Source organism: Priapulus caudatus, unplaced genomic scaffold (assembly GCF_000485595.1).
Source record: "Priapulus caudatus unplaced genomic scaffold, Priapulus_caudatus-5.0.1 Scaffold619, whole genome shotgun sequence".
NCBI lineage: Eukaryota > Metazoa > Priapulida > Priapulimorpha > Priapulimorphida > Priapulidae > Priapulus > Priapulus caudatus.
In genome coordinates, this window is record NW_014577680.1 from 40321 (window position 1) to 57232 (window position 16912).

At 41.9% G+C, this 16912-nt stretch overlaps 2 protein-coding genes across 2 annotated transcripts; both read right to left on the bottom strand.

Moving 5' to 3' along the window:
* Positions 1 to 325: 325 nt before the first annotated feature.
* On the bottom strand, positions 326 to 5479 carry LOC106812202. Its single transcript, XM_014816026.1, has 2 exons — positions 2774 to 5479; positions 326 to 2340 (listed from the first exon to the last, which is right to left on the bottom strand). Exons 1-2 carry the CDS (start codon positions 4284 to 4286, stop codon positions 1400 to 1402), a joined length of 2454 nt encoding a protein of 817 aa, XP_014671512.1. The 5' UTR covers positions 4287 to 5479; the 3' UTR covers positions 326 to 1399.
* Positions 5480 to 12695: 7216 nt separating this feature from the next.
* On the bottom strand, positions 12696 to 14669 carry LOC106812203. The gene is made up of 2 exons (XM_014816027.1): positions 14298 to 14669; positions 12696 to 13609 (listed from the first exon to the last, which is right to left on the bottom strand). The coding sequence occupies exons 1-2, from the start codon at positions 14465 to 14467 to the stop codon at positions 13093 to 13095; spliced, it is 687 nt and encodes a 228-aa protein (XP_014671513.1). The 5' UTR covers positions 14468 to 14669; the 3' UTR covers positions 12696 to 13092.
* Positions 14670 to 16912: the final 2243 nt, after the last annotated feature.

Genomic DNA, 16912 nt, shown 5'->3' on the forward strand with positions numbered 1-16912 from the left:
GGTCTTGCTGGCAGCCTGGAGCTGCGCAATCCTGTGCTCCAGCCGGTGGGTCGACAGTCGACGTCCCACCAGCAAGGAACGCAGGGCACTTGTCGATGGTCCACATGGTGGCGACGATGGCGCTGATGGTGGCAGTGACAACGCTGTGGTCGGCTGCTGGGATGTGGTGGTGGTCGCCCTTTCCAGCCATACCTTCCGCTTCATCCCCACTGCCTCCCGCCCCTCGGCGAACATTTCAACGTACGCAAAAAATTTAATTTAATAATTTTTAAAAATTAAGTAAAATATTTAAACATGCTGAGTGCTGTTATACGCGGTATACGCGAATTTCGCGAACGCGTCCCCGACCGCAAAAATAACAACACGCTACTAAATAATACTAAAAATAATATTCATAATTTACCGGCCGCAAAATGAACCACACGAAATTGTCCAAGTCGGAATTCGAGTAAAATATCCGCAAGCACCGAGCGCCGGCGACGGCAATGCTGCCGGTAGTGGCGGCGAACCCGCCGCAGACAGGACAACGGCTTGCTGAAAACAATGCGCATGAGGCCTATGCTGTATATGCTTAAAGCTGCTATCCGTCCAGAATTGCAAAATTTCTCGCATTTCCTTACCCACACGAACTTATATTACGATATTTAATAAATTATTATTATATTTACGAACTTATATTATAAACCCTATTTCGAAATAACATAGAATCACTTTTTTCTTATAATTTTAATTATAGAATGCATAATTGTCTTGTGACGCTGGAGTGAAAAAAGGACCTATAATTGTGGACCCTAATGGACCCACAGCTGAACACGTCTGTATGCTGATCGCCAGCTCTTAACTTGCTGCAGATAAAAACAGCATGAAATTGTGATTGTTATTCAGTATCCACAAAGTAGACTGTACAGATTTTAAGCCAATGCAGTAAACAAGCATGGCTGCATTCAAACGTCTCTCGCACACAAAGCCTTGTCAATGCAAACACAAACGTATCTATACACGCGAACATATATATACATAAAAGAGTAGATGATATCAAATATTTTATTTAATATGCCGCTTCATACATATGCCTAGATACAGAAACTAGGTTCACGTGTGTAGATCGTGTGTGTACATGTATTCATACAGTAACATAACTGCTGGGATACAGTCAAACCTTCCGACGGCAATGCTTCCGGTAGTGGCGGCGAGCCCGCGGGAGACAGGACAACGGCTTGCTGAAAACAATGCGCATTAGGCCTATGCTGTATATGCTTAAAGCTGCTATCCGTCCAGAATTGCAAAACTTCTCGCATTTCTTTACCCACAGGTGCAATTTACGAACTTATATTATAAACCCTATTTCGAAATAACACGTTTTGGAATACACATGGCGATTGTCCTCGTTTTTGATGTTTCAATGAGTCATGATGCTAGCAACACAACGCCAATGAAACCATTTAAAACATTTATCACAACCAATAGAGGCAAGCTTTTTAGGATTCTGACTACATATATTTTTGCACAAGGGGCATGTTGAATTTAGTATGTTGTTTTCATGTTCAGTGTCAGGATCAGCATCATTTACTAGTTTTATGCTCTTTTCAGCATCATCTTGTTGGCATAACTTAGTTTTAATATCAGATGAAATCTTGCCTAAGACTTGTTTTTTCTTTGATTTCAGCTTTGCAAGATTCTGCGTTCCTGGGTTGCCCTTCTTTTCTATAAGCTTTTTAAGTTTAGTATAAGAATCGGCATCATTAACTAGTTTTATATTCTTTTTAGCATCATCTTGTTGCCATAACTTAGTTTTGATATCAGATAAAATCTTGCCTAAGAATTGCTTTTTCTTTGACCTCAGCTTTGCAAGATTCTGTGTCTCTGGATTGTCTTTCTGCTCAGGCTTTTCAATTTCAGTGTCAGAATGGGCATTACTGTGTAGTTTTATTTTCTTGTTAGGGTTATCTTGTTGTGACAACGTAGCTCTAGCCCCAGATGAAATTTTGCTGAAGTTTCGCTTCAATCCTTTTTGTTTTGATGGACACTTGTGAAACCTTTGAACATGTCTCTCTAATAGCACATCATTTTCAAAATAAGCAGTCGTGACTCCACTACCCCAACAAATAGAGCAGTATATTAGTGCAGTTTGATGTTTTTTCATTATGTGGGTGAAGAGTTGAGTCCTTGAACTGCAAATGTAGGGTGTACTCTCATTACTGTTCACACATAAACCACACATGTATGGTTTCAGTTTCAAAGGGGTAGAATCAGCATCATCTAATTGTGAAGATGGCGGCCTTTTTGAGTGCGATTGTTCCTCCTCTTCAAATACTGGTTCGGGAATTTCTGGGTCAATATTTATATATTAATGCCTGCTGTTGGGGGCACTATGCTCTCATAGTGTTGCTGAGGGAAGGAATAGTGCCCGAGCGGCAGCGAGGCACTATTCCTTCCCAAAGCAACACTATGAGAGCATAGTGCCCCCAACAGCAGCATTAATGTTTTAGTGCATCACATGACTATGCAATCTACTTTTCATGCGTATATACCTTTATACTCCCTAATTTGCCGGTGCATTCGATGTAACAAAACGTTCGACACAAACACAACCGCCGTTCGAAATTACTCTTGCTTGGCGCCCAGACGCAGGAGATTCGTGACGTAAACACAATGCGTTATAATAACAATGCGTCGCGCAAGCGATAGTGCCTGCTCAGGCGGGCACTATCGCTTCATAGTGCCTGCTGCGTTATCCAATGAGATTGCAGCGATTTATCACGTCATGCACTAATATCATTTAATAGCACGTCTTCTGAGCAAATCGGATTATCCATCTTCTGTGACAGTACTGGATCTGTAAGTGCTTTTTTGCCCAATGTCTGCAGCGCATCATTCACCGTATTACAAAAACTAATTCCTCTATTTGCAACTCTAATCGACCTTTTGCCACCATGCTGTTCTTTGGCTCTTTCTGGGAACACCACAAATGGTCTGTATGGATCAGGGACTTCTTGATCTGGGCCATGATCTTGGTCAGCGAGAGAATATTTTCGTTCAGGTATGGGACCTTCTATACGGCGATACCCCATATTGTGTGGGTAACGTCTAGCTAACTTTCCAGATACACGTTTTATTTTTAGAACGCTATCATGTAAAACTTGCAAAATAGACCCGCTTTTTGCACGTTCCATTTCTGGCAGAGATGATTCATGTGACATAACTTTTAATGAATCTATGATGTGCCATGTCTTGGTTGGGAATTGCAAAACGTTCCTCGCATAACCAGGGAAAGGTTTTGAACGGTATGATCCAGTAAATGTGGTCAGCAAGTCTTCAGGATTCTTGATATTTTCTCTCAAAGCCAGAATAGCATACAAATGTTTGCAAAACTTCGGCTGACCCATAACAATGAAACTACTGCAAGTACAAATTCCATGCTCTATATTCACTACATGTACATTTCCTGTTATTTTTTCATGCAATTCTTCTGGCAGAAGTCCAATGACATAATCACGGTAAAATTGTGTTGCTGACGTGTCAAGGGAAGAAATAAATTTCTTACATTTTGAAACAACATCATAACTGTGGTCTAATCCAACATTTTGTGAAGTACAAAAGATCTCGCTAGCTTTAGACAATGACTCTGTTGGAGGGAACCGTTCCTCAAGGTATCTAAGTGGATCTTCATTACTATCCGTTCCAGTAAAAAATTTATCGGGAAGCTCATCAGTTTTTTGTTTTGTTGCTGCACTTGCATCACTTCTAATTACAGCCCAACCACTCGTCTCATCGTAAGCAACCACCAGCCCTTTTTGGATGACATTATGTAATGCTCTGACACATGCATTTGTTTCTTTGGTTTTGCGGTTAATATTTCTTTTTCGAAATTTCAAAGATTCACATGTTGCTGAATTCTGCCCTGTTTCAATTAGATCATCACCAATAATGCTGCTTAATAAGCGCAATACAAAGGAAGATATCAAACGATTCATCTGACCACTGAAGTAGGTTTGATCTACATCCTTGAACTTTCTTTCAGTAACATTGTCAGTCAATAGAAGAGGATTTGTTTGCTCTGCTAAGTCAACTTGATATAATCGCTCTGCAGTCATTGTTTCAGCCCAAGGCGGTGAAAACCAGTTAACACTTAAATAATTGACAAGACTGTTCTTTTTGTCCTCCTGTAAAATTTCAGATGGAATTGTATGCTGAATAAATTTGATGAAGTTATTTGCAACACATTTTCGTGATGCTTCATCCCAGCAACGCATTACGCATTTAAAACCAGTTTCCAAAGGTCTCATTAATAATCGCGTTGAAGCATCTTCATGCAAATGCCGTCGCAGTGCTTGTAAACCATGAAAGTTACAAAGAGTTGACCCCAAATTGTTGTCATTGGCTCCATTTCGCAGAGCATTGTCTTTATCATGCTGAATCAACGGTGATATCGGATCATCAAAAGCACATGGTCGTACACGAAAGAATCCATTCCCATCATTATAAATAAATAGCTTACTTGGGTGTTCACAGCTCGAATTACTGCATGGCACATTGGATAGTAGTATTTGCAGAGTGGTAGCATGAACACTTTGCTCGTCTGAATTTGAAACAGATGCTGCTGCAACACGCCCTCTATTTGCAGCATCACAGAATGTCACGAAGGCAGTTTTGAACCGTACAGCATTAAAGTCATGCTTAACATCAAACCCTAGAACATGTTTGCCATATTTTCTAACATATTGTAAGGACTGTTTCTTGGCAATGACAAAATGATAGTTCCTGCCCTCCAGTTGATTTCCACGTTGAAAGAGAAGAACTGATTCAAAGTTGGACTCGAGGAGTTTCTCTGTATCACGCCAATCAGACCCATTAATCAAGCATTTTCATAGATGTTTTGAGAAAATGTTTGTCAACATACTTTACTCTGTTGCTCACTTGTTTCAAAGTGTATCGATGAGGATTTTCTGTTTCAGTATCTGCAATCAACAATTTTGCGGAATTAGTTGTAGCTGAAAATATCTTTTTTGCAGAATCATTTAATGCAAGACTGTTTGTCCCAACAATCTCTAACAGACAAATTCGGCTTTTTAATATTCTGAGTTGGAACATTTTCATGATATTTTCCATTGTCATCTTTGTACAAAACAAGTTTCATTTGCCAGCCACAGCTTATGTGCTTATCAAATACAGCTTTTTTTGTTTTTCGCTAATAAGAACAGCAGGACGGTTATGCTTGAATTTCAGTTGGTACATATAACATGCATGACAGAGAGCAGTCTCATTCACCCCTTTGTACCACTTTCGACTGAAATCAATGCCACAATGATCACAGTCTTTATTATCAAGGTGGAAGATGGTTTTGCATGCCGGACAGGTATTAGTGTCAGTTTCCAACTGCATTTCTTTCAACAATGATAAGCACGTGCTTCTACACTCATTGGACTTTGAGGAACATTCAATCAACAAAGAAACAACCGGTAACTTTGGGCTTTTTCTTTTTTCCTTCAGGCTTTTCAATGAAACTATACACTTCATCAAGTCTGTACGTTTTTCCCCATCCACTAGTTTCAGTCACAGCAACCTTTAGCCCACCAGAATAAGGGTAATAAAATGCCTGAATATTCTTATCAACATAGTAATGTCGGCTGAAGTCAAAAATAAACTTGTCAAATAAAAATTTTGTTTTCAGGCCAACATTTAGTTCTTGGCTGAATTTCCACTCGCTAACCTCTGCCTGAATCCAAGATACTGCCTTGTTGGCTAAGAATAAGCCAACTTCTTGCATAGCTTGCTTGTCAGATTTGCCTTCATCCGCACATGAAAAGAATTTACTTATTATCTTTAGATTCTTTAGAGTGAACTCTACTCGAATAGCTTTTCTGTTTTTTTCTATAAGAAATAACTGGTTTACGAAAAGTTAGATCAGCCAATGCTTGATTAAACCTGTCTTCATGCTCTTGACACCTCAACTGGAGCACAGTGTTTTCTGCTGTATTTTTCGCTGGACAAAAAGGCATTTACAGAGGTAATAGCTTCCTGGTCTTGAAGGCCTAACGCTGAACATTTAAATTTCTTCTGGAATTTTATCTCACTAAATTTTACTTCCAGATAAAGTGTAATTCCTTTATTTCTGTACCTCAATTTTGGCTTATAAGCAAGCCGATTTTCAATGTATTGAGGTAAAATGATACCACTGCTCTTTTTCTCACCACTGGAAGGAAGGTTTGGAATAGCATTCTTTTTCGTCTTGATTTTTGTCTCTGGTTTATCAAAATCATCTTCACTGTCGCCATTAATTAAATTTACAATAGCGTTTCTGGCATTACGTTTCTTCTTATTTATAGCATGGACATCTGGCATATGACATTTGGAAGCTGAGTTTGTTTTTCCTGAATTCACCAAAACAGAGGCACATGTTTGACTTTCAAATCAATATTACCCAGCAACAGCCAGTTTAAAATAACCGACCTTAAAAAACTTAAATAGTTGCTTATACTTCTCAAGTAAGACAGTTCTGGGCAACACGAGGAACAAAGTAGTTCAAACTTTGTTCTATCCATAGCAGCCAGACAAGAACCAATAACAGTTGCAGGACCACAAACTGAAGCACATGTCTGCAATGGATAAGACGATGAACAATTATGACTGCAATGGTGATGACCATTTACATCATTTCTCAGCGGATTATGACAATAAACTAATGCAGGTCTTGTTACGTTTAACTAGTTTAAAACATTTTGAATGTTTTCAATTTCTGACATTAGACACTTCCAACAATTTGCATCAGCATATGTCAACAGATTTTTCTCCGGTGAATATACAATAAATGAAAAGTGGTTACCATGATGGACCTCTACATTGCCATGACTTACTATGTTTAGAATATTAAGAAATGTTTCATTTTCATGATTACCAACATAGTCCTGCGGCATAGCAGACCAATTGTTCAAATTGTTCTAAAAGCACCAAAATTGGCACACATGTAGATTAATATATTCTAAACATTTTTGGATATGGAGGCATTCAAGATTAGCCCTGTGGAAGATATGGCGGCCATTGTTCAAAATGGCCGCCATTTACCATTAGCGTCATTACATAGACTTCATTATGTGTCGTTAGTATGGTGCTAGATGGGCCAAAATTCCTTTTTTTTACATCAGAATTAACATCAATAAGTGTTTAACATATATTTAGATGAATCTTCTCAAAAATGGCCCCCAAACTGGCCGCCATTTTGTGGAAAAAGTGGACATTTGATGAAGATTCCAATACTCAATGACATAATACCTCTAATAACCAGTACATGATTTCAGGAACACACTTTAATTGCTCAAGTTGCTTTTTTATTTCAAATTGCTGGCAAAATTGCAATGGAATGGTAGTCAAAATAATACACAGAGTACGGGGAGTTTACAGTATGGTCAGATTGTAGTTATATAGTCGACCAAAAGCCCAGTCTCTAGGCACAGTACTTACAGTTATACATTTATGGATAGATCTAATATAAATGAACAAATCTAAGTGGCTTCAAGAAGAGGACACAATAAACAGTTGCCAATACAATAACTTTCAGTATTGTGTAATCCTGCAGTACATACATGTAATACAATAACGTAGATTTTGCCACACTATGTTAATTATGATTCTGAACTTTTCAAATCTGGTCACCAGGATTATGAATGTCTACAGATCATAATGTTGGCTAGCAAGTTTTCTGTCCTAATCTACTGGCATTCGCCTTCACAGAAACACAGACCCGTGCATTGCAGTGAAGCCTTCTTGCACTTGCAGCGGTTTCTGCAGCCTTTCTTGCATCCGCAAGACACCAGCTCATAGCAGGTCTTGGATGCCTCAGGGAGTGTGGTCCAGAGTGGTGTGTAGGGCCCATCATCACTCCGATGCCAGCCCCAGTCTGTTGGTGGAGGGAGCACGGGCTCTGGTACCAATGCCTGGCCCCAGACATGACCACCCTGAAGGGCAGATCTCTTCACATGCTGCTCCAGAGCAGCGTAAGTTGGCGGGATGTTCTGAACAGAGCTCTTCTTTGCAAAGAGCTTCTTTCTCGCCTTGTTGACGTCCTTGCATTTGCTTGTGCGGTCATACAGGAGTATTACAAACCTCTCGATGACATGCATTGTATCCTCTTGGATGCTTGTGGGTGCATTTGCCAGACTCAGCAGGGCATCAGTGAGTTCTGGCAGCGTGTTCCATGTTGCCCAGGCAGATTTCTTCCCATGTCCGACGAAGGCTGACACAGTATCACACCCTGTGATGGCATGAAACATTGGAAGAGCACATGTCTTCTCTGGACCAAGGGAGGAAGCTATTTCATGGGCTGCAATGTAGCGGTAGTTCTTGCCTGTCCCAAAGGCTACCCAGAGTTCGTCTCCAGCTGGTAGTTTCTGGACTACCATCACTGCTAGGACCACGACGTCAGTGTCTACTGTTCGAACCTGTATCTGGTGGTGACCATGTTGTGCAGCATGTGCTACATGTAGCATCATGCGAGTGTCTGCCTCTTCTTGGTTGCATGGTGCGAGTGAGTTGACGTCCTCTTGCTGTGGAACACAGATCACCTGCTCCCCATCAGTGACCACCAGTTCCTTGCCTTCTTCTTGAAAGGACTCTGCAAGCATGGTGGAGAGGTAGCTGAAGAGCTCCACTTTGTTGATATCAACTCGCAGGAAACTTTGCCAATTTCCTGGTATGACTGCCGAGTCGACAACACGCCGACGTACTCCCTTTCCACGCTGTTCTCTGGTTGATGCCTTCAGGGAATCTGCTCTGTAGCTGTCCCACACAAGGTCAAGACGTGATACATGTTGGAGCTGTTGTACAACGTATGGGATGAACACTTGCTGTGCATATTCCTCGAACGTGTTGGCAGTACCCGGCTTCAACATCTGTACGATTACTGCTCCATCGAGGACAACAGCAGTGACAGTAGGCGCTTCAGACTGAGGCTCAGCATGGCCTTCAAGGCACACCAGCAAGTCACTCTTGCTCCCTAGGTACAGTCTCCCTCCGTCAGATAAAGCTGGAGGGCATTGCTGATTTTCATGCCTGAAGAACTCTTCTAGATTCCCATCACGGGTCTGGCAGCTGATATATAATCGTGCGAAGAGCGCAACATCATTCTTCAGAGATTTGACCTGTTGTTTTCCTTTGGGTATTTTGGGTCCTCTCTTGGTCGCAAACAGTGGTAGCTTGTTCCGGTGGATTGCCACCTCAATGGACTTGGTTCTGTCCACGATGCATTCCTTTGAGAATGCTTCAAACTGGTCTTGGCCAATCTGCTTGGCGTTACGGACTGTTTCTATGACTGCAGTGTCTGCGATCTCCTTTGTGTCGAGCACCAGCAAGTCCTGACTGTCCTCCTCGAAAGGGTTGCCCAGCTCTTCAAAGATGGCCACGAGTGAGCGCACATCTCTGGCAAAAGTGTTCTGCACACTTGGTGTCTCCTCGTGGTGACGTGTCTCCTCTTGGTCGTGTGGATGCAGATTGAAGTCTTCAAATGCCACAATCACTCTAGCAACCTCTGGTCCGGCAACCATCCAGCGCCTCAGTGCAGTTGGATTGTCTGTGAGGCCGATGGCTCCTCCATCACCCTTGACATACGCGTTGTTCTGCTCATGTCCTTGGTCAATAGGGATTGCTGAAAAGATCCTCTTGGTCTTCTGGACTGTGAAGTGTCCGTTGCTAAACTCTGTGAAGACGTCTGGATGTTTGTTTGCCAGTTCTGCCATGTCCCGCAGATGCACTGGTATCCAGCGGGCATAGTTCGTGTGGTCTAGTGCGAAGAACCACGGAACCAGTTCTGTCAGAGCATCCACGTACATGCTAAAATTGGCTTCTCTCAGAGATCGCACATAGATCAGAGTGGACAGCTCCAGTGCCAAGACTGTTGACCAGTACTGAAACTGCGGATAACTCTGTTCTCTCTGACTGCACCAGTCTTCGAAGCTTCCAGGGTGCGCATCATCTTCTGTATTGGTGGTGCTGTACTGGTCATAGGCACGCCGTTGGAGTATGTATAAGGCAGCCGCTGTGACTTGGTGTGCTCTTCTGGTGCGTGTGACGTGAGCTGCTCGAAGAAATGAGTCTGCTGTTCCTGCAGTTGTGATCTCTGCTTGTACCAGTGCTTGGGTCCACCCACTTCCCTGCAACCAGTCACCCAGGGTCTTCAGTGCCGTCATCTCAATATGCAACCCCCCGAACATCACCACCAGTTGGTCTTCTCCATATGTGTCTGGCCACTTCCACTGGATCTGTTTTGCTAGAGTGAATAGTGGCTGGTCGCAAGTCAGAACTGGAGTTTGGCCTGGGTTGAGATGTTGAACTGCATTCCTGACTACATCAATAGAGTGTCTGATCATTGCCACAGTGTGAGCACTCTCCTGGAACAAGGGAAGCAGGGACGTTGGTGTGATGACTGGTTGCTTTGGATCTTGGTGCCTTGCATGGTATGCAGCCCATGATGTGTTTTCACAGGCCTCAACATCATCTTTGAGAACACTTCTCGTGTTCTCCAGCCACATATACTCATCTTCTATGTGCTGCTCAAAGTTGTGGCGTCTAAGAGAGGTCACAGAAGTAGCTGGGATCGTTTGCCCTTTGACAGAGGAAGCAACAGGACGTACATCCGTGTAATATTCTGGTAGAGGCTCAACCGTCTTTGATCCAGTATCACGCCCAGTGAGAGCAATGCTACGATCCACTCCCTCATCTGCACACGTTGGGTGTTGCAAAAGCGAGATTCCTGTTCCATGGAATGAATTCTTGGCTGTGGTGGCACTTGGGTTGTGGTCAATGTTGTCCACAGCCGCAGTTGTGAACACATTGCTACGCAGGGTAGGCGGGCAGACCACTTGCTCTATGCGGTACAGCTGACACACGCTGTTTCCCATCTGGGCAGAAAGACGCAGGACTCTGTCATATGAGATGCTTAGGCCCAGAGAGAAGAGCTTGTCCACAAGTCCTCTCTTGCGTGTTTCAGCATGCAGCATCAGCCCAACATAGGTTGGAAGAGGAGTTTCTTGAGACGTACTGTGTCTGACAGCTGGAGGCTCCTGTGTCTTGGTTGCTCCCTGCTTCCGACTTTGCTTGACACTGTTGAACTTGAGAAGCTGCGCAATGGAAAGAGCTGCTTGTCTCGAAGAGGAATGGCTTTGGTTCTTGATGCTGGGGCCATCCAGCACCATATTTACCATTGCAACTAGTACGTTTGGCACAGAGTCCTCCTGACAACCGCCCGGGAATGATCCACGGAATCGGTCAGTGTCTTCAAACATATATCGCCGAACTATCTGTGCAGCACGCGCAAGGTGAACTGCCTCAGTGTCACAGTCTTGCTCGCAGGCTTTGCCTAGCGCTTCACCAATGTCTTCATCAAACGCTAGTAGAACATCTCGGCCTTTGCTCTGGGATCTCAGGCCTGGTAACTGGGCTAACAGGCGCTCTTTCAGCCTTGTGCTATTAACTTTCTTGCACAAAGCAACCCCGAGCTGTTCCATTCTTGTCGTGTATAGCTTTGCAAGATCTGCGAGTCTGAAGACTGGGGCGGTGCCCTCTTCTAGGTGGTTTTCCTCGATATACAGGACCAGTTCAGCCAGTACGATTCTTGACATCACACCTTCATGGTCAGTTTTCTGCTCGGCTTCTACAGTGGTCTTTGCACGATAGTAAAGAGCCAACAAACACTTGGAATGGTACTTGGCCTCCAGAGCCACCATATCACCCATGCTGAGCCTGGCCATGAGTTCATTGTCCCCAACTTGCGCTGCACACTTCCGTACGCGTGTGTCCACCTGGAAGGTTGCTACTTCATGTAGGGTCTCTGTGCCAGACTTTCCACAGAAAAAGCAGGAGGTGCCGCTGGTAGTGGCTTCTGAAGAGTGTGTTCTGGCGCGCTTGCCTGGGACATTGTCAGTACTACCAAATGCTGAGCTGCTTGCGATGAGTCTCTTCTCTGCTCTTCGTAGCATTGTGTTATTGTATTGGAGCATACATGTTTTATGCCACTTGGCCTGGTGGGCAACCATTGTCGCCTCAACACCTTGTCCTTCATCTAGTCTCTGTAACTGAACAGTTCTTGGCAGTTTTCCTAGTTCATCAAACTTGACCAAGTTTGCAGCCATTGTCGTGTATCCACTCCCAGGGTCTCGGCGTTTAGACAGTACTGGGCACACAAGTGACTCTGTTGTCTCCTCTTGACATACAAGACACAGCTTCCAGTTTGTCTCAGGAGGTGTTGTGGGAGTACGTTGCTCAAAAGTATCGACCAGTTGGAACTTCTTTGCCATGGCTGCAGTCTGGAACAACGCGTCTCTGATGTCAGGTGGTGCTGCTGCTGCTGCTGTAATCCACCACCAGTTGAATGGTTATCAAAGCCTCACCTGCAAAGACACAAAACACCACCATGTTACCACAAGCTACTACTACAAGTACCATGACTATCAACACTATACTATTACTGCAGCCGCCGTCACTGCCACCACCGCTGCCGCTGCAAAGTAAAATTCATTTTTCTTGTAAAATGGTAGCCATTTTATTTGGTAAGCACACAAGTATGTGTAATTGTACACTACTTATCACCTCTAGCACACTTATCACCTCTAGCATCCACAAAAAGACAAATTATGGTACATATTCAATGACGCTAATGGTAAATAGCGGCCATTTTCAAAAAATGGCCGCCAAATGTGCTACGGGGAGAATCTTGAATGCCTCCATATCCAAAATTGTTCAGAATGTATTAATCTACATGTGTGCCAATTTTGGTGCTTTTAGAACAATTTGAACAATTGGTTTCGTATTTTTTACTATGCCGCTGGGCTAACATGCAACAAGAAAATCAAACTTTTACACTCTAAAAATGGATTGCAGCCGTAACGTTTTTTAAGCTTGTCTACAAAAGCAGTAGGGTCAAATGAAACCAACATTGGCTTAACATATGCATCAGAAACCTGCTTGTTCACTATTTTAGAAAATGCATAGAGTATAGTTGAATCAAACCACTGATCAAGTAACACAGTCGTAATCTCATCAACAGGAAGTTTAACATTATGGAACTCCACGCTGTCTCCCATGGATTTTGAAAACAGCAATTTCTTAAATTCCAGTAATAATTCTTGGTTTAGTCCCTTTTGGCTTTTCACACTGTGTTTTATTAAACAACTTATCATCAAACCATATTCTAAACTTAGTTATCTTTGATTTAACTTCCTTAGCTTTATGGAGCTCGAAAAATACATTTACTTCAGTCTCATCAAAGATCCCATAATCCAAAATGACTTGGGTCTTTGCTGAATCCTCCCTCAATTTATGCTTTATTAAATTCAGCTGTGCGATATCTGGCATAAATGAAGAATTCTCTGCAGAATCACACGTTTGTGTCTCTGCTACCAAACACACTTGCATAGATTTTCTGGTTTGAGGTAGTTGCAAGTGCTCATAATCACCCAGGGGCAATGATGTCCTATAGTTGAGGGGATGACACACAGAATTCACATCATCTCCGATCTCCTCATCATCATCACTGCTTACTAGGATTGATGTCTCCTTCGCGGCCTCTTCTTTTTTTACTGACACAGCGCCTGCCCCACCAACGCATCTAACAATGCTGGACCTATAAAATAAACAAGTGATCAGTATTGCTGGGCAATACAGTGCTCCACGTGGACCCGGCTCCACTTAGCGGTCTAGCGAAAAGGGCAAGGGTTTAAGCCAAGGTCAATGCCAGAAGAACCCGATTACGAAAGGTCGGACCAGGGATGTGTGAGTGAGATGGATCACGCACTCCATTGCTTTCTGGTTCCACTCACGGACAGATTGACGTTGTAATTAGTGGTTTATAGTGTCAGTCAGAAATGTCAATGAGAGTAGTCCACACACAATAGACAGTATAATAATACTATGCTGTCTATTGTATGTGGACTACTTTCACTGAAACTATCAAAACGGAAAAATCAAGACGATTGATCAATGTGTGTCGAAAATTTCCCATTAAGTCTGATTCTTGTTTACAGATGGATGGACAGATGCCAAGTGAATACAATAGCCTGCTGGGCTACCGCTACGTCCCAAATGGGCTAAAAAAATGTTTGTGAAAATTACATGTATTAACAATAAACTGCTGATATGAGCTGTCCTAATTGGGACCAGCACTTTCTGTCTGACTTGGGCAATAATCTGACGTAGACAAGGCAATTCGATAAAGATGCGACTACAATTGGACAAAAATTTCTGTCTGACTTAAGTTATTATCTGGCTTAAGAGGATCCGACTTAGCAGGAGTCTACTGTAAGAATGTTTACCTTTCTGTTGGCACATGACATTTAATCATGTGATCCAGCATCATATCATCGCTCACATACTTAAAACGTCCACACCAGCACTTGCTAGCTTGTGCTCTCCTAACTGTGACTACTGATCTCATTGTTTTGTGATCATCGCCAAGCGGAATCCCAATGTTCTTTGGCTTCATGTTCTTCAGAACAGCATATCTGAAAAATAAAATACACTTAAAGATCAGCAACTGACAAAAAAACGTCTGATATGTTCGACAACCCTTGCTATAGTATGTCCATATCAAATTTCTGATTAATAGTATTGTCGGTTAAGGACTATCTGATCAACCCAAATCTTGGTGAGCTGATGTGTCTGGCCTCAACGCTTATTTTCATATCTGGTTGTCCTGTTGGGCCACAAGAAGCAATTTTTACTTGTCCAAAATTTACATGCTATCTATGAGCCATTAAGGTCCTCTTTGGTTCAGTGCATATCATATTACCAGGAGTGTATAATATAGAAATCTATATTATATAAATAGATATATAAATATATATACATATATAACATATATAGATAGATGTAGATATATATCTATATTATACACTTCTAATATTACAGTATATACCGTATTTACTCGTGTATAAACCACACTTTTTTTTACACAACTTGAATAAAAAAAATCAGGGGGTGCAACTTCTAGACGGGGCTAAGAAATCTTGTTGTACCAATGTTTGTACCAACTTTTCAAGGCAAAATAGGAGGTGCGACTTACACATGAATAATAATTATCATAACAATCATGGACAACCATTAGTGTCGAGGGCTGTGTTTCTTGGGTAGATACATGTACCAGTACATACTAAAGATCAGGATAATAGCTCAAAGCATGTCGAATATTTTGCACTTAAATTGAATTCCGTCTACGAACGGACGGATGGCGGATGGCAATAGAATGCATAAGCCTGTGTCTACACAAAAACTCAGAAAGTGATGCATTTTAAAATTGATAGACCTCGACCTGCAACAAAATACCTATATAGACCTACTGTGAGCATACATGCAGTGTGCAAACATCACGAAATATTCTCATTGAGCCAGAAATGTGCGCCGACGTTGACTATTTTGAAAACTTACGTCAGACGCAAGTTATTTGTACGAAGTGCCAGATAACGCAAAAAAGTATCAGTACGTCATAGCGCAAATAGTTCCTGGACAGAAAACTATATTTGTTTCCTGATTGCATTTGTAATGTAGATAACGATATATGATTTAAACAAATTTCACATTTTGTACTGAATAAAGTAAGCATGTAATAATGAATTATAATATGTTTTATTATAGAAAAGAATTGTTAACGATCGCTCTGCTGTGTCTTGGATGTGTAAACATCACTGTGGTGCTACTTTCGTAAGAGAAGTAATTTCGTTTATATTTTGAGAAGAAATGTTATGAAAGTAGCAATACAAATGAGTTCTAGTGAATTTTTGCAACATAGACGAACTCACAGTAGGTATATATATGCATTTAGCTGTGAGGTTAAGCAAATGGTCTATAAAACACGGATTCATTATTTGGCCCAAACATCAATGTTACGCAATAGAGGGACCCTACTGTACTACAGGTAAGGATGACTGTAACCCTGAAAAGTTCTGTTAAGAAGTTCCGTTGGAGTCATATCCATAGAGACATCATGCATAATGTATTGCTTTAATACCTGATAAACATGCCGGTTTCTTGAAGCACATCGTTGAATAGAGTGGCCTGTCACTGGCAAGGTCCTTCCTCTTCTCAGTGCTCGTAGGTAGGCCTAAGGCTGGAAAGGTCTCATCATAATCATACTCAGCCTTCGTTACCACTTCATGAACAGCTCTCGGGTGTTTGACATTTTTCCTACAAAGAGAAAAGACTGATTTCAAAATGGAATGGGAGTAGGAGTAAGATGTCATGTTCCCTCCACATGTATATGTATATACTAGCTGCGGGTACCCGCTGCACTGGGTAAAACTAAACTACGCTACTAACGCGGTGCTACTAATTCATAGTACTAATAATGGGACAGAATAGGAACATTGGGTAAAAATCGACAATAACATTGCAGACAATATTAATATTTAGAAATGAGTGTAATAAGATAATATTTATAAGCATGGGAAAAACGGAAAAACTGTTACGTATGATATTTATATGACAGCACAACCGAACTTAGAACCACTGGGACATAATAGTAATATGGTGTAAATAACAAAAAGTTATTATAACAGCATGTACGAATGGGTTGGACTTTTCAATTGAAAGCCTTTTGATAAAGAATGTTTTTCGTCTTATTCTCTGGTGCAAATATGTAGAGATTCCTGGCGTCTCCAACTCTTGAGCTCCCACGTACAGCTATCCATTGTGAGATCGTAGCATGAATAAAAGGAATATAGTATCAGGAGGTAATAATGAAAAAATTGTCATTAGCTGCTCATAGTATAGATAGAGACACGCAACCATGCACATTGAAATGAAGAAATTTCCCTACTGAATCAGAAACTGCATAGCTTTCGAATGGTACAATGCATTGTGAGATCGTAGCATATGAACTGAACCTCTGAGCTGAGTGAGTAGTACCTCTGAACTGGTGAAACTGGTGCTGGTT

Coding starts and splice junctions, on each gene's coding strand:
- LOC106812202 (XM_014816026.1), bottom strand. CDS start 4,286: ATGAGACCTTTGGAAACTGGTTTTAAATGCGTAATGCGTTGCTGGGAT. Junction 2,341..2,773: donor AGACGTGCTATTAAATGATA/TTAGTGCATGAC, acceptor ATTAATATATAA/ATATTGACCCAGAAATTCCC.
- LOC106812203 (XM_014816027.1), bottom strand. CDS start 14,467: ATGAAGCCAAAGAACATTGGGATTCCGCTTGGCGATGATCACAAAACA. Junction 13,610..14,297: donor TGTCATGTGCCAACAGAAAG/GTAAACATTCTT, acceptor TTTATTTTATAG/GTCCAGCATTGTTAGATGCG.